This window comes from Notamacropus eugenii, chromosome 4, assembly GCF_028372415.1.
Source record: "Notamacropus eugenii isolate mMacEug1 chromosome 4, mMacEug1.pri_v2, whole genome shotgun sequence".
Taxonomy (NCBI): Eukaryota; Metazoa; Chordata; class Mammalia; order Diprotodontia; family Macropodidae; genus Notamacropus; species Notamacropus eugenii.
Window position 1 is genome coordinate 80,113,427 of NC_092875.1, and position 19,684 is coordinate 80,133,110.

At 47.2% G+C, this 19,684-nt stretch overlaps 2 protein-coding genes across 6 annotated transcripts in view; one reads left to right on the top strand and one right to left on the bottom strand.

Moving 5' to 3' along the window:
• Positions 1-6,959: 6,959 nt before the first annotated feature.
• On the bottom strand, positions 6,960-12,259 carry RDH8 (retinol dehydrogenase 8). 3 transcript variants are annotated; one of them, XM_072599455.1, is made up of 6 exons: positions 12,038-12,259; positions 10,368-10,529; positions 9,065-9,244; positions 8,644-8,737; positions 7,961-8,144; positions 6,960-7,707 (listed from the first exon to the last, which is right to left on the bottom strand). In XM_072599455.1, exons 1-6 carry the CDS (start codon positions 12,174-12,176, stop codon positions 7,483-7,485), a joined length of 984 nt encoding a protein of 327 aa, XP_072455556.1. In that variant the 5' UTR covers positions 12,177-12,259; the 3' UTR covers positions 6,960-7,482. The 3 variants fall into 3 exon arrangements, with proteins under 3 accessions (XP_072455556.1, XP_072455557.1, XP_072455558.1); XM_072599456.1 differs by having other exon boundaries at positions 10,368-10,534; XM_072599457.1 differs by having other exon boundaries at positions 10,368-10,552.
• Positions 12,260-13,743: 1,484 nt separating this feature from the next.
• The window catches only part of COL5A3 (collagen type V alpha 3 chain), a 32,929-nt gene continuing 26,988 nt past the window's right edge, over positions 13,744-19,684 (top strand). Inside the window, exons 1-4 of one of the 3 annotated variants that reach the window (XM_072602457.1) lie at positions 13,744-14,312; positions 17,974-18,135; positions 18,232-18,427; positions 18,534-18,696. In XM_072602457.1, coding sequence (XP_072458558.1) covers positions 14,210-14,312; positions 17,974-18,135; positions 18,232-18,427; positions 18,534-18,696 — 624 coding nt within the window. In that variant the 5' untranslated portion in view covers positions 13,744-14,209. Of the gene's footprint in view, positions 14,313-17,434; positions 17,612-17,973; positions 18,136-18,231; positions 18,428-18,533; positions 18,697-19,684 lie in introns of those variants that run through there. The other 2 variants (XM_072602458.1, XM_072602460.1) reach the window with 2 other exon arrangements.

Sequence of the window (19,684 nt, forward strand, 5' to 3'; positions counted from 1 at the left end):
TGATGGACCATGCTGAGGCCCCTAAGAGAGATGAAATTAACTTGCCTGTGGTGACACAGGTAGAAGGGGGAAGAGATAGAAGTTAAAACCAAGTACCAGTTCAGTCGTGGTTGCCCTACCGGAGGAGGGAACCTGTAGCCTGGAGGTCACATGTGGTGGCCCTTTGACTGAATCCAAACTTCACAAAACAAGTCTCCTTAATAAAAGGATTTGTTCTGTAAAACTTGGACTTGGTCAAAAGGCCTGACTCAAGGACCTAGAAGAACACATGTGACCTCAAGGCTGAAGGTTCCCCACTCCTGCTGCCCTTTCCAAACAAACTGTACAGATTTTCTGGGGGTGCAGAAGCATGTAGAGGGTATAGAGTACCTACAGTCCCTTCAGTCACCCCTCTCAGACCTAATGGAAGCACCTTTCTTACAGCCATATGAAAGTGTCTGTCTGTCCCTCCCTCCCTCTTTATTTTTTTTGCCTGTCTCTGCCTTCCTTCCCCTTTCTGCCTCTTTCTCTGAGCTCTCTTGATTCCTAGGAAATCACAGTCCACTCGGGGTCTCCTTGCTGCTTCCCAGATTCCACAGAAACTTGTGGCAGCTGAATAGAATGAGGGAAGAGAGCCTTGGATTTAGAGTCAGGAGGACTTGCCTCTGTCCTTTCTCAGATGGTAGCTGGGTGCCCCTGTACAATCCTCCCTCTGCCTCAGTTTATTCATTAGTGAAATGAGAGTGTTGGATCCCTTCCAGCAAGAAATCTATGACCTTCTTAGACCCTGGGCGACCAACTTCTGCTTTAGCATTTTTAGACACTCTAACTAAAGCTGCCCTCATGACCACATCTCTCCCTCTCTTTGGAACTCTTAGTTTTTCTTTTCTCTTTTTAAATTTTTTTTTAAATTCTAAATTTAAACACCAAATAAAATATGCACTTCCATACAGAGTAGAAGAGAAGAGGTTCATTCTGTGTTTGTAACTATGGGTTCTTGTACCATTTGCTTTTCCTTCTAAATATATAATAAATTCAGTAGTAACTTTCAAAACTGTCCTACTTGTCTTTGTTTCCTTCTGGCATTCCTTCTGTTCTCTTTTATACTTTAAAAAATCCTTCAACAACTCTTTTCTTTTTGACCTTTTTGACAGCCTTCTATTTTTGTCAACACCCTTCTCCCTGATAACTCTGGTTTTTTTTTTTTATTTGTTTCTGTCATGTTCAATTCTTCATGACCCCTTTTTGGAGTTTTCTTGGCAAAGATACTAGAATGGTTTGCCATTTTCTTCTCCGGCTCATTTTACAGATAAAAGAAATGGAGGCAAACAGGGTTATGTGACTTGCCCAGGGTCTCACAGCTAGTAAGAGTCTGAAGCCAAATTTTGACTCGGGAAGATAAGTTTTCCTGACTCCTGGCCTGGCACTATATGCACTGTGCCACGCAGCTGCCCCAGAGCTGACAACTTAAAAGAAAAAATTCTTGTAGAAAGAATGAGTAGTCAAGCTAAGCAAATTGCCACATGAGCCATGTCCAAAAACATGTATCTCTGAAGAACATATGAAAACAATTGTCTGAAACCATATGTCTGATTTTGCACCCTGGGTCCATCACCTGTCTGACAGAAGAAACAGATAATTTCTACTACTCAACCACAGTAGCAACAGCTGTCTGCACACCCTTCCCCTCCCTGCCCCCCACTCCTGGGAGAGTCCAGTGCTCTCATCCTCAAGGCCTTGTCTCCTTTTTGAGCTATAGGATTTGAGCAAAAGCTTACTCACATTTCTCACTCACTGGCCAGATGCACAACACACACATTTCACTGGCATCAGTCAAATCCCTTGTCTTATTGTCTCACTCCAGGAGCCTACATATAGGGGGGAACTAGACAAGAGGTATTTGTAGAAGGGCAAAGGAATGCTGGGGTAGGGAGATAGCCATGGGTTGTGACGGAGTGTGGATGGTACTTCTCTGTTTCTCTCAATCCTGTTACTTCTCAGTTCTCAGGGAGATGTAGATATGGTTGAGGTTCTCTAGCAGGAGACATGTCACACCTCATCTGAGCAAATCAGAATTTAGAACCAGAAGGAACTTTAAAGATATTCTAATTCATCCGTTTTATTAAGTGATTTCTAGGTGGCCCAGGGGATAGAGCACTGGACTTGGAGTCAGGAAGACTCATCTTCGTGAGTTCAATTCTGGCCTCAGAAGCTTACTAGCTGTGTGACTCTGGGCAAATCACTTAACCCTGTTTGCCTCAGTTTCCTCATCTGTAAAAGAGAAGGAAATATGTTAGTGTTTCATTGTCTTTGTCAAGAAAATCCCAAAACGGGTCATGAAGAGTTGAACACAACCAGACAACAATAACATGGGCTAGGCCAAGGGTGGGGAACCTGTAGCCTGGAGGCCAAATGTGGCCCTCTAGGTCCTCAAGTGTAGCCCTTTGACTGAATTCAAACTTCACGGAACAAATTCCCTTAATAAAAGAATTTGCCCTGTAAAAACTTGGACTCAGTCAAAAGGCTGCAGCCAAGGACTTAGAAGGGTCAATACAATTCAAAAGATACAGATGAACCATCTAAGATGTTCAAGGCTCTGTGCTGGACTCTTCTTCTTCCCTTTACTTCACTTTACCAGATGTCTTTCTGTTTCATTCCTGAGTTATTTAGCACAAATTCAAGAGATTTTTTTAGAACCAGAGAATTTAAATCTATAAGTGTCCTTGGATATTCAAGTTCCTTAGTTTTCAATTGGGAAAATTGAGACCTTAAGAGAAGAAAGGAACTTGTTCATGATTGCACAAGTATTAAGCATCAGAGTCAGGGTTCAGACACTGGGTTGAGGAAGTCCTACAGATCACAAAGTCCATATGGAGAAATATCTGTCCCCTGGCCCTTCCTACCCCCAGGCCTCTCTTGGTGTAGCCAGGGCTAGCTGGGTGATTGGATCTTGGGAAGTTCCAGTTCCTAGGTGAAATCTGGTCCAAATTCTTCAGCTAATATTTTTTTCTGCCTGAACTAAGCCATACACAGTGTTAATCCACACAGAGTCATACAGTAGAGGAGTGGAGAAGGCTTTTTAGAGCATGCACTATCCCCAGATCCTCTAATTTGACCACTTGGCTGGTGCCTTGAGTTTAGTGCCATGTGGTGCCCAATTTAGACATTAAATTCTCTCATGGGACAATTCCTGTAGGCTTAAAAGGAAGGTGATATGAAAGGGGATTTGGGCTGCAATTTTTTGGTGCCCCCAATTATCACGCACAGAACACTTTCTGGGTATATATACACAATAACACTAATCATGGGGTTCCCAAAGAGTCTCTCCCAGACCCTCTTCTTTTCTCTGTCTATGCCATCTCTCTTGGTGATCTTATCAGCTTCCATGGGTTCATCGCTCATCTCAAGGCAGACAGTTATCAGATATAACCCTCCTGAGCTCCAGAACCACATCACCAACTACCTTTTGACAACATATCCAACTGGATGTCCCATAGGTCTCTCAAACTCAACCTGTCTAAAACAGAATTCATTAGCTTTTCTCCCAAACCCTGCTCTCTTTCCAATGTCCCTGCTGCTGTTGAAGACACCACCATCCTTTCAGACATAAGGCTCCCAACCTCAGGATCATCCTTCCTTATTCATATTGCATATCCAGTCTAGTGCTAAACCTTTGGCATTTGCCATCCTCCATTTTCTACTTTCCCATCTCTTGTATATCACTTTATTTACACTTACAAAGTCACCACCTTTTCTAGGCTCTTATGATTCATTATCTGGACTAGGTTTCTGGGCAGCTAAGTGGTGCAATAGATAGACCACCGGGCCTGGAGTCAGGAGGACCTAAGTTCAAATCCAGACTAAGGCATTTACTAGCTGTGGAACCTTGAGCAATTTGCTTAAACCCTGTTTATCCCAGTTTGCCCATCTATAAAATGGGGATAATAATAGCACCTACCTCCCAGGATGGTTTTGAGGATCAAATGAGATAATAACTGTAAAGTCCTTAGCCCAGGGCCTGGCACCTGGTAAGGGCTATATAAATGTTAGCTATTTTATTGTTGACTAACTACCTGAAGGACACATACCCTTACTCCTTTACTTCTGCAACATTTAGTGAGAGTGAACCTGGTTAGGGTCCCGTAGACATGGAAGGCAGATGTCAGTCAGTTACAGCAGATAACTCAGCAGTGGTCCTATCTGAGGAACAGAAGTGAGGGTTGTGGTAGGCAAGATGCCCATCTCTGACTCTGTCCCTGGAAGCTGCTCCCTCACCCCAGGAATTCAAGCCTTCTCTGGGAGAGGACAGCCCTGACCCTGGCCTAGACTTATGAGAAGTCCCAATCAAGAATCCATGAGGGTGAAGTGCTCTGATTTGTGTGCTTTCGGAAGGAAGTGGGAAACCTTTGCTTACTCCCACCATCCATAGATTAAGAGATTAAGGCATGGGGGAATGGAATCTGCCTTGGCTAGGGTTGAGGGTAGAGTGGGGTGGCACCAGGCAGACAACATCTGGGAAGGGGGGAAGAGGAGAAAGTTAAGCTTGAATGAGAGGAGGACATTAAACTGAGTCTTAGTGGAGGGAGAGTGGTCAGAAACAGAGAAGACTCAGTCAGAGCCTGTATTTGGGAGACCAAGAAACAGAGAGAAATTCTTTCAGGGCCAGGAAAGGGCCAGAGAGGGAGGCTGATGACCCAGGGGCTGCTCGAGACGTGAAATAATAGTAACAATACTAGCTGTCACTTCTATAGTGCTTTAAGCTTTGCAAAATATTTCCCATGTTATTTCACTTGAGTCTCACAAAAACCCATTGTATAGATGAGGTAACTGAGGCCGAGAGAAATGAGATGACTTTCTCAGTGTCAAATGGCTAGTGAGACAGGATTCAAATTCAGGTCTTTTGTAACTCCAAGTCCAGAGCTCTAGCTACTATACACTTTGGCTGTGTACCCAAACCACAACAGACTGGGATCTGTGTCTCTGCTGTATCCCTCCCTCTGTATTCCTAAACAGAGCCACCCCCAGGAATTTTTGAACCTGGAACAAATACCACAAACGGCACCTGAGATCAGTGGGGTAAAGCAACCTTTCAGGTGAGCTGGGCAGTGCAGCTCACTGACCCATAGTGAGATGCTAGAGATGCTAGGATGCCAGGTGGAGGCTGATGCTGGGGAAGTCACTATGTAGGTGTCTGTGTATATGTGTGTGTGTGTATGTGTGTGTGTGTGTAAGTGTGAAATTTTACTGACAAAATTCCTGGGAAAACACATCAGAAGATACAACGTGAGTGGGCTGTGAGATTGCAGTGTGAGTTTCTGGGTTCCTGAACAACAAAGGAACATGTTGAAGACTTTAGAGAGACCCCCATGGTGGCCATCAGACCTCAGATTTCACCTGATGATTGGCTGGGAAATAAGTACTGTCCTTGTAAGCATTGAGGAGCAATGGTAAAATTAGTCTGTTTTCCTTTCTTTGTCTCTTAGATAGTAAGGTTGCTTGACAGCCTTCCTCCATGTACAGCCTCTAGGAGCATATGTTCCCCCAGAAAGGCAAAGCTAAGAGCTTAGATCTTAGCAGGAGTAACCCCACTCATCATGAAATTGAGATTACAGACCTATCTAGAAGCAATGAGTTACCAGTCATTCAAGAGTTGTATTTTTAAAAATTCATTCCATTCAATAAATATGTTTTACTTTATGATGGGAAGGTGCAGACCCTTTCAGGGCCCTTGAATTGGGAAAGAAATAAGGATCCTAAAGGGGTGGGAGCTGAGATATTTTGATAAACTTTTGAACTGTCTCTGACAATCTTCAAACTTTCTGCTCTAGCTAATATGATATCTGGGCTGTTCCTAAGGCACTCAGAACCTGAGAGCCAAGAAGATACTGCTTGTGCAGAGAACCAGACAGGCAATCCCTATTCAGTAATGTGCTTGCAGGTTTGACAGGGGTCAGGAAGCTCAGATTCAGCTCTGGTGGTATATGCATAGATAGAGTACACTCAGAGGAGGACTCCTGCCCCTCTGTCTGTCTCTCCACTCTGATGTCCACATAGGACAGCTCTTCCTGTGGAGAGGAGACATCCTCTACCTTAGAGCTGATAATGTTCATCTTCCAAATCTGGCATCAAAAGAACAAGATCTCAAAAGAGCAAGACCTTTCATATGAGTTCTTCAAAATGTCTTCCCACAAAAGCAGCACCTGGATCATTTCTTCTGCAAAAGCACAACTATTTGGGTGAGTTTTAAAGTGTCTGAAGCCTTTTCCCCCTACATATCTGAGGATTTTCTCCACCTGCTGTGTTGAAATGTAAACACAGAAATCAGCTTGGATGTACAATGTTATAAGGTTGAAACCTTCACTCCAGTCTTCTACCAGACTTTTAATTTCTGAAAGCTACTCAAAATCCTCAGTCCTCTCACTGAATGACTCAATATGACAGATAAGCAGACACACTTTCTGTAAAATGAATAAATAATTTGTCTCCCACATATACAGATTACCATGTGTTCCATTGTGTGTAGATGCTGATATAATCAATAAAATACAAATTCAGTCTATAAAACTATGCATAGCCTTTAGCCCAGCAATACCACTGCTACGTCTGTATCCCAAAGAGATGAAAAACAAAAAGGAAAAGAATCTATATGTACACAAGTATTTATAGCAAAGAATTGGAAATTGAGGAGAGGCCCATCAATTTGGGGAATTGAACAAGTTGTAGTATAAGATTGTGATGTAAATGACAAGCAGAATGCTCTCAGAAAAACCTGGGCTTAACATGAACTGATGCAAAGTGAAATGAACAGAATGAGGAGAACATTGTACACAGTAACAGCAGTATTGTATGATGATCGATTGTGAATGACTTAGCTAATCTTAGCAATCCAATAATCCAAGACAAATCTGAAGAGCTCGGGATGAAAAATGCTATCTACCTCCAGAGAAAGAACTGATGGAGTCTGAATGCAGATCAAAGCATACTTTTATAAATTTTATTTTTCTTTTTTTTTGGTCCATTTTCTTTTACAACATGATTAAAATGGAAATGTGGTTTGCATGACTGCACATGTGTAACATATATCCAATTTGCTTTGTCTTCTCAATGAGGGGAAAGAGGAGGGAAGGAACTTGGAACTCAAAATTTAAAAAAAAACAAATGTTAAAAATCGCTTTTATATGTAATTGAAGAAAAAATTAAAACTACCAATAAAATACAAAATCACGTTCAAAGTGTTCCTAAATTCATGGTAAAGTATGTAGGCAGGGGGAAGGCTAGAGTAAAGGACTGGCTTCTACCAAGGACAGAGCCCAAGAATAAGCCCCCACCAAGGAAGGGGATTATGAACTCAGGATTTCGAGGTTCATCTCTTGAAAAGACTGAGAAGGGGGGGGCCACTCATATCCCTGAACACTTGTGACTTCTTCACATGCATATGACCTTCCTTATAAACACTGTCCTCTTTACCTGGCTTTGAACCCCCCAACATGTGTGAGACCCCCTTCACATGGGTGTGACCCTGGGCCGGAGGCAGTTCCCAGAGAGGCAGCGCAGACAACAGAGGCTGAACCGGAAAAGGGGTTGGCAGCGGAAGAGTAGCCGGTAGAATGTGTGGACAGAGAGGTCTCCAGAAGGGTCAGCATACTTCAGGGCAGTCAGGGGTGTGTATAGGGCGTTGGTCTGATAGCGAAGGGACGGCTGTGCTGAACCAATCACCTGGGCAATGGCCTGGAAAGAGTAGACTTGACTTTTAGGCTCAAACTTCCTGAGCCTCCAAAGAGGCAAGAAAGAGGGGACATGGAAACAGAAGCCCAAGGAGGAGGCTGGAAAGGAGGGAACTGGAGATCAGGGACCTTGTTAGAGTGAGAGGTTGTTGTGGAAGGTATGACTAACCCCATCCCAAGGGATGCTTGGCTCCACAGTTTCACTGATGAAATTGGGAGAGGAAGAGAGGTAGGGATGAAGATTTCCATTCACTTACCTGGGCAACATCCTCAGGGCTCTGGCCCAGGGTCTGGAAAATCTCTTTTGATGCTGGGAGGTAAACATCCAGGAAGTAACTCAAGGTGTCAGGGTCAGTGCCAGGAAAACCAGCCTTGGAGACCTGGGCCTCTAACTTGACCTCAAAATCCGTTTTCACTGGCCCTGGTTCCACTAAGGACACACTGAGGAGGAATGAAGGCCTAAGACTTCTTTGGACTCCCATAAAGCCTTTCTTCAATGACTGACTGCCCCCAGGACTAGTCTTGAGAGTCTAATTGTGGGTTATCAATTCAGTGAAGTAGAGGCCCCTAGAGGACACTATAGTCAAGGACTATCCACAAAGATTTTTCAAGGACTCTTCTCACCTCAGACCCATCCCCTTAGAGTCTAGGCCCTCTCCCCACTCAGAGCCCAAGACCCACTCCCCCGTAAGGACATCCTCTCAGACCATAGGCCTCTCTCCCACAATCCCCTGCCCCCAGAGCCCAGACCTTCCTATCCTCTCATAGCTAAGCCCCTCCTGTCCTCTCAGGATCCCCTGAGATCCTCCCCCACAGGTCCCCTTCAGGGCCGGCTCCTCCCCTTCTCAGGGTACAGCTCCTCTTCCTCTCTCCCCTAAGGTCTCCCACTCAGTGTTCAGATCCCCAGAATGTTCCACCCTGAGTTCCATCCCCATCTCACAAGATATTGAACCGCAGAAGCTGCACAGCCAGACTCTCACAGAACCCCTCCATTGCAAACTTGGAGGCTGAGTAGACATCATTGAATATGACACCTGGAAAAGCAGGCGTGTCAGTGTGGGAGTGGATCCAGGTTCTATGCGTATCTAAGGGAGCCCACACCCCAATCCTGCCCCTGCACTGGGAGTATCTAAGTGGACCTCAATTTCTTCCCTCAGAATTAGGGACCCTTAGGTAGGTAAGGTTCCTGGGGTGGGATGTGATAGAAGGAAGAGATGGGCGGGGCGGGGTTAGTGGGGCCAGATCCTTCCTTTCAGGGTAAAAAGAAGGATATTAAGTGGATGAATCTGAGTGGGACTATCTTCCTACTTAGGAACAGGACCCAACATGGAGAATCCCAGAGGTGGGGAAAGGAGTCTTACCCTGCAATCCCATGACACTGCTGACCACCACAATATGGCCCCTACGTCTCTGCTTCATGCTGGGCAACACAGCCTTGATCAGCTGGACTGCCCCAAAGAAGTTGGTTTCAAAGACTTTCCTGATGTCTGCCATGTTGAGGCCCTCCAGGGGCCCTACAAGGCCCAAACCTGCATTGTTCACTGGAGGGAGTAGGGAGGGGAGACACTGAGGATGGCTGAGGATGAACCCTAGCCCCTCTCCCTCTCCATGGACAGCTCCAGCTCCAGACCCAGCCCCTACCACTCTCCCCATCCCAATCTGAAACTAAAGAAGAGATCCTGGTTATCTTGGTCTAAGTGGGAGGGACTGAGCAAAGACTTGGGGAAGGTGTAACTGCTCCCTGGGGGTGGCAAAGGAGGCAGAGGAATCATAGGAACTTAAGAAAGAGCCAAGACCAACTAGGCCAACACTCTCATTTTACTGGAGAGGAAAGTGAGGCCAAGAGAAGGAAAATTATTTGTCCAAGATCACACAGCTTCTCAGTGGCAGGCCTTCTGACTCCTAGTCTATGGCTCTAAGAAGATGGCAGGATACTATGACTTTGAGCTAGAAGGCCTCATGGTCCATCTAGCCCAGAGTTTCTTCACCTTTTTTCACATCATGGACCCCTTGAGCAGTTAGTCTGGTGAAGCCTATGAACTCCCTTTCACAATCACATTTTTAAATGCACAAAATACACAGGATTACATCATTTTTTTCTGATCCAAATTCCTGAACCCTCAGAAATCTATCCATAGATTCCTTGAAGGGGGGTGTCCTTGGATTCCAAGTTAAGAACCCTTGATCTACAACACAATGGAATCAATCAAAATTCCAGAGAACTCATGACAAAACATACTATATATCCCAAACAGAAAGGTGATGGACTCACAGCAAAGACTGAAGTATATATATTTTGGAAATGGCTAATGTGGGAATTTGTTTTGCTTGATGATACATATTTATAAAGGGTTTTGTTTTTCTTGCTTTCCCAATGGGCAGGGGAAATGGAAGAGAGAAAATTCAGAACTGGAAATAAAATAAAATTGAATTTTAAAAGCCTCTAATCTAACACCCTCATTGTTCAGATGGAGAAACTGAGGCCAAAAGAGAGGAGATGATTTGCCCCAGATCACACAGATAGTGAGTAATAGCCATATTTTCATCTTTCTACTATGGAGGGTGAAGGCTAGAGTCCTCTCACCTCACAACCCCCCTTTGCCTGGGCTGGAGGAGGACTGTCTGACTCCTTATATAAGCCAGGTTAAAGAAGGTCTGTCTCACCTAGCACATCCAAAGACCCGCCTTCAATGTTGCTTAAGCAGGCAGACACGGATTCCTCACTGCAGACGTCCATCTGTGCCACAGTCAATGTCCGGCCCAGAGCTTCACCAGCTGCAGCCTCCAGTTTCTCCTTCTTCCCCAAGTCCCTCATGGTGGCAATCACTACACTGGCCAAGAGCACTGCACTGAGAGTAGGGGAGCAACACAGTCTCCTGGCCCCTTCCTCCCCCAGTTGCTATGGAACAATTGCCTTGTCCATTGTGGTTTAGTGTGCATGAACATTCATGTATACAAGTGTATATCTATGTATCTGTGTACACATAATTGGAGCTTAATACATGTGTGTTATGTGTACTACATGTCTATGAACATGTAGAACTAGAATCTGAGAATGGAAGGTACATACATGACAGGAAGGCAGATTCTGGTTCAGAATAAGGAAAATCTTCCCTATGGTTAAAGCTATGTAAAAAAGGAATGAGCTGTCTTGGGAGGTAAGGTAGTGAGTTCCCTGTCATTGATGGTCTTCAAGTGAAGGTCAGATGAATACTTTCTGGGTCTGTTTTGGAGGAAATTAAATTTTACATGGGGATTAGACAAGATTATATCTAATGCCTCTTCTGGTTCATAGATACATAGCTAGAAGGCACCTTAGCAGTAGCCCCCTACTTTACAGGGGAGGAAACTGAGGCACAGAGAGGTTGGGTGACTTGCCCAGAGTCACACAGTTAATAAATGTCTGAGGCTGGATTTGAACTCATATCTTTTTGACTCTTAACCCAGTGCATTATCCACTACACTAATCTGCCTCTCTTGTAAGAGTCTGTGTAACTACTGTGTAAGGTTAACTTGATGCTGGAGGAGAGGGGAGGAGGCTCTATCCAATTTGGCAGAAATTCAACTGGGGCCTCAAGTCGTAACCTCCCCCTCTCCCCATTCTCCAAAAGACTTCTCTTGAGTAATAGCTCCTTTGCTCACATCAACCCTTGATTCCTTTGGGTCCTAATGATTTGTGTGCAGGGGGAAGAGGGCAAGGTCGGTTGGGGAGCCAGGGACTGTGGGATCATTTGTGGGATCACCAGATCTAGTAGGAGTAATGGAGAAGGCTACCTAGATTTGGACTGCAAAGGTCCCAGATCCTCCCTCCACAGATGTATGAAGGACTATGTCCAAGGTTATACTTATATAAGAGGCTTAGTCTTGGAGGCATAATCCTAAAAGGAGCGAGGAGGGAGGGAAAGCAGGAAAGAGGAGACAACTGAAGATAAGGAGTGGAAATGAGGGTTCTTCAAGCCTGGGGTGAAAGGCAGTTCCTTCATCTTTATTTCCTAGGAAAATGTTGACAAAATGGATTGGAGAGAAGTAATCACAAAGGAAGACAGAGAGTCAGTGTAAAATGGCTTTGTCAATGTGTCTATCTGTGCCGATGAATCTTTGTATCTGTGTCAACATGTCTGCATCCGTATCACTAAAAACTGAATTGAATTTTATTTCTATGCCTGTGTATCTGGTTCTATGTTGTCTGTGTATTTCTGTACATCTGACTCTTTTTGTACATCTGTACATATGTATGAGTTATCATGTGTGTCTCAGTCTTCCACCCCCACTAAAACTGGGGGCTCCATCTTTCAGGAGAAGGGGTCCCAAACCCATCCCTTTCCCCTGCTTACCATGGTATCTCTGCTGAGGGTCCTGGGCCAACTTTACCGCCAGATGTAGACCAATTCCTGAAGAGCAGCCAGTGATCAGGACAGTCCTGGGGTGTCCTTCTGGGCCCAAAGCTCTTGCCATGTCTGACCTCTGAGTCATGTGATCATCCTTGTTTGTCTGGTCATGCCTGAACTCCCCCCCTTCCTTCCAAGATCACATGATCCCTGCGCCGCAGGATAACATAATGAACCAAAGGCTTAAGAATGTGTAAGGAAGAGGACAGGTAGGGAGATAGAGAAGACAGGAAGGAGGAGAAAAACCAACCACACCTCCCAACCACTAAGCACAGGGAACCCGTGAACCTAAAGGAGAAACTGGGGGACAATTGGAATGTACATGACAGTGTGGTAGAGTAGAAAGGACTCTTGACTTTGGCATCAGGAGGCTCTGAGTATGAAACTTGACTCTGCTGTTTGCTATCAGTGTGACTTTGGGTAGATCTCAATATTCTGGGCCTCAGTTTTTTCCTGCTTATAAAATTTAAGTGCTAAGACTAGAACACTCCTAATGTCCTTTTCCTCTCTTAAGGGCCCTACACATCTTATACCATCCTAAGAATTGAGAGCTTTGGGAGACATTCCCATCCCCAGTTTCTCTACATCACAGACCTCATTCAGGGAGTCAGGCAGAAACCTCTATTTCTGGGACCCCTAATCCACTGGAAGGAGGGACACTGGACTTTGGACTGAGAAAGGCTCAAGTATAGAGAACCAGCATAGGAAAGGGAGAGGGAGTGAGAGAGAGATAGAGAAAAAGAGAGAGAAACAGAGAGCTAGATAGAGGCAGAGACAGAGAGAGGAGAGAAGGAATGAGCTGGAAGCCTATATATGGAGATTGAGGTTAGATATAAGAAGTTACTGGCCTGGTATGAATTCCTGAGGGCAGTTAGGTGGCCAAGTGGTTAGAGTGCTGGTGCTGAAGTCAGGGCAATTCATCTTTCTGAGTTCAAATCTGACTTCAGGCACTAATCGAGTGACCCTGGGCAAGTCATTTGACCCCATTTGCCTAAAATGAGGTGGAGTGGCAAACCACTCCAGTTATCTTTACCAAGAAAACCCCTAATAGGGTCACAATTCGACAATATGATATACTGAGTCTGGAAACGTTTTTTGCTGCTCGCTCAGAAGAGGCCCCAGAGGTCTCATAAGTATTATTACTGATGGTGAGTAGTGGTGAGCAGTATCAGGGATGTTGGAATCCCACCCCCATCTTCTACCACCCCGACTTCGGGCTAGACTCACCCCCCTCCGTCTCCACCTCTGCACACAAAAATGCTGGGTTGTGTTGTTTTGTTTTTTAAGAGAGAGCCAGCAAAGGAGGGGTTAACCCCTCCCTCGTTGTCCGGGCTTCTTCTGCCTGGAAATGGAGCAGGGATTCCCCACTCCGCCTCTCTCGTCCCAAGGGGCTGGCCCTCTTCCCTTCGGCCAGGTCTTTTGGTACTTCCACTGGGAAGCTTATGTGTGGGCTTATGTTCAGAGCATGACCAGCCCCAGGGGATCCCCAAGCCCAGACTCAAGGGTCCTGGAGGGATTTAAACGCGCAGGTGCGCACGCAAGCACACACGTGGACCGAGAAACAGACACAGACACAGACACACATGTGCCGAAACCTGCCCTGGGCTGGGCCGGGGCGGCGGAAGGTGCTAATTACTCTGAGTAATCCTCCCTCACCTTCTCAAGGATGGAGGGAGGCTGGAGTTGGAATAACCTTGCCCCAGCTCCAAACCCTCCGTGAGCGTCGGTGCCCGGCTCCAGCCTCCCTAAAATCGGCCAATTAGGTCTTTGGACAAAATTTTCCCAACTCCTCTTTCCCTTCAGGGAGAGTTCCCAGAGAGCACGCCCCCGCCCCGCCTCGCCCGGCCCCGCCCTGCCCGGCCCGGCTCAGGCTGGGCCCGGGAGCTGGGGTGGGGTGGGGACAAGACGGAACCAAAGGGGGCGGGGGCTCCGGCAAGTTTCTGCTCAGAAGTCTGTAGAAGTTGTCTTAAGTTCGAAGTGGGAGCCCCGCGGGAAGGGTCCCCTCCCCCCACCTCTCCCACCTGTCCCAGCTGGTAGCGAGGAGTCTCCCCCTGTCCCCTTCAGCGGGTGATAGCGGCACACAGCTGCGCCCGGGGCCGGGGCCGGCTGGAGTTGAGGATGAGGACTAGGACCGGTAGCCGAGAATGGGGCAGGTCCAGGTCCTGGGCAGACCTCTTCCTCATCCTTACTTCCCTGATACAACTGCCCCAAGGGAGAATAGGTAAGTGGGGCCCTTGGGGCTCGTAAGGGTGAATGGATTTCCTAAGTCAAAAAACCGTCCCCCTCCCCACCCTCCCTCTTCTCCACACCAAGTGCTGAAGAGGGAAAGAAGGGAATCCCAGAATTTTTCCCAATGCCTGGGTGGGGCTGGGGCTGGGGGGGGGGGGGGGGAATGAGGATGTGATTGCGTGAGATAGATAATGAATTGCAGTGTGTCATTCTGTGCCCATAGAGCGCAATTAATTATGTGTATAATAGCTGTCATGTCATCGCCATTATTAGAGTTCTGAGTGGTTTGCGACTATCAGTTTGAAGTAAGATAGTAACTGGGTGATCGTGTGTTAGTGTGTGTGTGACTGCATCACTACGTTATGGTAATAGTCGTGATTTGTCAGTCTGTGTGTACGATAATGTTTGAATTGTGTGATTCTGGTTGTATATCCGTGTCTGTGGTTGTGATTGTCACACACAGCACTGTGTGCTTTTAGCATTGTGTAGCACTGTGAGAGCGCTCAAGTGTCTTGAGTATGATTGCATGTTTGTGTGTGAGGCTAGTATTGTTTGAATGGTGGGTGTGAATTATTCTGTGTGTGCTCTGGCAGTTGGATGCAAATGTGCCTGAGGGTATGATATAATGATTATGTATGTGATAAATGTGTGTGTATGTGTGATTCTCTGCATTGAAGAGTGTGAGACAATGATTGTGTATCAGTGATTGTATTAAGATCTGAGTTCAAATCTGGTCTCAGACACTGTAATCCTGGGCAATTCATTTAACCCTGTTTGCCTCAGTTTCCTCATTTGTAAAAAAAAATCTGGAGAAGGAAATGGCAAATCACTCCAGTATCTTTGCCAAGGAAACCCCATGAGGTCAGGAAGAATCGAACATGACTGAAATAACTGAACTACACAACTGAGATTGTGCGACTGAGTTGTCACATGTGTAATTGCGTGTAATTATGTTGCATAAATCTGTTATTTTTATTGTATCATTGTGTGCATGTGGTAGTGGTGATGTGGGAAGGGCGTATTTGCAGGAGAAATTTAGCTGGGAGGATTTATCAAAATCCTTCCCAGCTTTAGCTTCTGCCCATCCCTTGGCTTTGGGGGAGGAGAGTAAAAGGGGAAGATGATGGCGCCCCCTGGAGGTCTAACTGCCTCCCATGTCATCCTTCCTACCCTAGAATGGTTTTTGTCCATGTGTCCACCTTTCTCTCCGAACTCCAATCTCGTTTGTTTCCCTTGACTACGGGTATCCTGCCTACTAGCCCGAGTCCCTAGCCTAGCTCCCCCGCCTGCTTGCTACTACACAGGAGCCCTGGGCGGTCCCTGAGGCTGCTCAGCTCAGCACCATGGACAGGACCCAGGGAGAAGGGGAGGGGCGGGCTTGGGTTCGGGGGCTGGGTTGGACAGGGCAAATATCCTCTCCTCCCCCACCAGCTGCGACCCAGTTTAAAAGTGTTTTTCCTTTTTAATTTCTCAGCATCCCCTGGGGTGGCCCTAGGCCTGGGCTGAGTGAGTCATCAGCGAGTGTGACGCATAGGCAGCTGTGCATATCTGGCTTTGGGGGGGGGGGGGCCTCTCCACCCCCAGGGGAAGGAGACCCCATTCTTTTCCTTAGAACAGGCTTTCTTCAGGGGGAGGTGACTCTGAAGTACTCTGTCCTGATCGCTTCTGGAAAGGCTACAGCCCTTCTCCCACATCTGTGATTGGAAGTCCCTTTGCTCCCCACAGCTAATCCATATTAGTATTTCAGCGTCCATAAAGAAGACCTTGAGCTCTGTAACTATCCCAGACCCCTTTCATTCTTTTCCTAGGCCCTAGCTTGTCAGAGAGTTGGAATGGGGGAGAGGAGAGAGGTCATTGATGCCAACTCCGCCCCCATCCTTCAGGACTAAAGGCCTCTTGTCTTTGGTCACTCTGGCCTAGGGAAAAGGGAAGGAATGAGCTAACTCCAAGACTAAAGAGAGCAGCAGATTCTGCCATAAGTTTTAGAGAAGTCATCCAAGGGGAAGAACCTGAAATAGAAGTAGGAGGAATTTGGTTTAGGTGTTAGCAAGAATTTACAAATGCCAAGAATTGGTAGAATTAGCAACTCAGAAGCATTTGCTCCCTAGCACTCCCACTCCAAAGATGGGGGGGGGGGGGCAGGGTTAGGTAGAATGGTTGTGGGAAAGCTGATGAGGGAGAGTAGCCAGATCACCACTTAGATTTCTTCCCTTACTATGGGCCAGTGACTGCCCATGCCTGCAGTCGGGCCAGACCCTGCTTCAACCTTTACCCCCTAAGGGACCCCTAACACTAACTCTTTTCCCTCCAAATCCTTCTCTCACACACTGAAGGGCAGGAGTCAGAACAGGCTCTAATCCAGAGCCTATTTTCTGACAGTCCAGTTATGTACCAGGCTGTGAAATTCAGAATCAGTTAAAAAAAAAAAAGGCAAAAATAAACACAAATACACACAGGGAGAGACAATTTATGAGAATCCCAAGAAAGGGGAAGAGTAGATTGTCCTATGTGGAATTTACCAAAGAAAGATCTATAGTTAGGGGAGGGGAAGCTCTGAGGGTCCAAGGAAAACTCCTCCCTCACTTAATCTTCTCCCTTCATTGGGGGGGGCGGGGAACGTGGAATCCTGCCTCCACTTTGGTGAAGTCAGCAGGACTGGGAGATTGGAATGAGATCATGGCAGATTCTGTGGAAATCCTGATTCTGCCAAGAATCTTGGGTCAGAAGGTCAGTAGGACAGGAGGTTGGGTGGGGGGGGGGCCCAGGGGAAGCCCCCTGCTCTTCCTCAGTGCTGCTCTGCAGCAAAGGGAGGGACCCATCTGGATTCATTTAGCCTCTGTGCCTGGACTACTTGGTTTTTCCCAGGGTGGGGGCTGATTTACATAAGGCCCTCCATAATCATATTTCCCCCCACACCTGTCCCTTGCCCTCCCTCCGTCCTGTACCTATGTTACTTTGAGGAGCTGGGGAAGGATGGTCATTAAGCTTCCCCCAACACCCGCTCCCTGATGGGAGATGACTCTGTGGACAGGGCAAGGGGGGGGGGGTCATTTGCTCCACATCTGGCCTCTTCCTGCTGCCAGCTTGCCTCTGTGTGTGTATGTGCAGGGGGGACACTTCAATAAGAACAAACCTTCTAGAACGTACATTCTCTGCATATATGTTTTCCCTTGGGCCTCCCTCCCCTTGTTTCTCTGGAAAAAATCAGGAAGCAGAGCAAGTAAGAGAGCTGAGGACCCGAGGGGGAGAGGAGAGGCCAGAGTTGAGATTTCAGCCTGACTTGGAGCAGGGGTGAGAGTTGTAAGGCCCAGAGGCCCTGGGCTGGGACTGGGGGAGAAAAGACAGTCAGGCTCTGGGGCTCAGGCCAGGAACTTTTGATTCATCCTAAAACTAGGTCAGTTTTTTTCTCACCAAAGACCAAGTAAAAAAAGACTGGAGCCAAAGACCTAACAGGATGGAACAGCTGGGGGTGGGGGTGGTAGGAGCAGAGAAAAGGTGTCCCAGGCCCAGGTCCTGCCTCCCAAACTCCTAATCCTGGTTCCTCCCTTCCCAAACATCAGCTGCCCAACACAAGACCAATATGTGGGGAGAGTTAGGCTGTCTCAATCCCTGTCCCACCCCAGCACCTGTGACCTTGTGGTTTGTTCTTCCAGCTGATCCTGTAGATGTGCTTCAGGCATTGGGAGTCAAGGGAGGCAAAGCCAAGGTCCCTGAAGTACTAGGATTCTGCCCCCAAAGGTCCCCAGAAGGAGATCGAGCATTCTGGGTGGGAAACTCCAGCCAGCTCAGTGTCCCCACAGGGCAACTTTGGCCAGGTAAGACCTGGAAAGGGGAGCGGGGAGGATGTGTGGAGAAATAGTCAAGGCCACCTGGGGAGGCACAGTCTGAGTTATCTTCTCCCACTGTCCCAGATGGTCACTTTCCAGAGAACTTTACACTGCTGGCCACCCTGAGGGGCTATTCATCTGGTCAGGCTGTTCTCCTATCCATTTATGATGAAAGGGGAGTGAGGCAACTGGGGCTAGGAGTGGGGCGGCCAACTCAGCTCCTGTCTGACCCCCCCAGCCCCAGTCTGCTTCCCACAACAGTTGACCTCATGGATGGCAGGTGAGTGCATCTGGAGCTCGGATCAGTTCACCTCAGGCTGATGGGCTGGAGTTAGAGAAAAGAGGTATCAGCAGCATTTCCCACCTCTACATCATTTTCCCTCCAGGTGGCACCGTGTGGCAGTCAGTGTGGACATGGGGACAGTAACCCTGATAGCTGACTGTGAACCACAGCCCCCAGTGAGCTGGGGATGGCAGAGATTGACCCCTGTCAGCACAGCTGGGCTTATTATGCTGGGGACACAGGACCCTGGAGAAGAGGCTTTCCAGGTGGGGATAGAGCCCTTGGAGGGGAGGGAACCTGGAGGGCAATGACAATCTGTAGGTGGAGAAAAATGGAGGTGGGGAGGATGTAGAATATGCAGACAGACCTAAGGGAGAGCCTGACCCTTGGGGCCCTAATCCACCCAATGCTAGGACAAAACAGAAAACCAGGCTGAAGAACAGTCGCCACTCTTCTTCTAGGGAGAGCTCGGGGCTCCTTTTTTCTTGGCTTCTCCCAGATCACAGCTCCACCCCCCCATTCTGCACCCCTCATTCTTGCTCCAGGCCTCAGAGCTGGGAACTAAGAGTTCAGAATAAAGAAGTGGGTGGGGTGGGGCTAGGGTGAGACATCCTTCTGGAGACTGCTGTGAGATAATAATGGTGTGAGATTGGGATGTTGTGTGTTCAACACTATTGATGGAGAGGGGGTCAGGGTGGATTCCAGAGTGTGAGGCTATGGAAGCAACCCCCTTCCTGTGTCTGTGGTGTTCATGTCCTTCATCTTCCCAGTAGTCTCCTCTCTACCTCCCCCTTTTCGCCATTTTCTCCTTTGGTTCTGGGGAGTTAGGGCTGTTGAGGAATGTGGGTGATACAAGGGGGCTCTCTGGGAAACTCTCTAGAAAGGTCTTGGATGACAGTATCTGGAAGAACTCTAGTGAGAGTCTATTTTGGATTTTTTTGGGGGGGAGGCACAGCTAGTAAGTGTCTGAGATCAAATTTGAATTCAGATCTTTCTGACTCCAGAACCAATAGTCTATCCACTTTTCCACCTAGCGCTCACCTCTAGTAAGAATCTAGATTTTTTTTTCTGGGAAAACACTGACTGGACTCTGAGTGTGACTTTCTCTGGGCATCAGAGGACTCTGGCTATGTCTTAGAGAGTCTTTTGGGGATCTCAGAAAGTGGGGATCTCTGGAGGATATCTAAGGGGAATGGAGTTGGTGTTGGTGGGGTCTTTGTGTAAGGTTGATGAAATGGCCTGGGGAGGAATTAG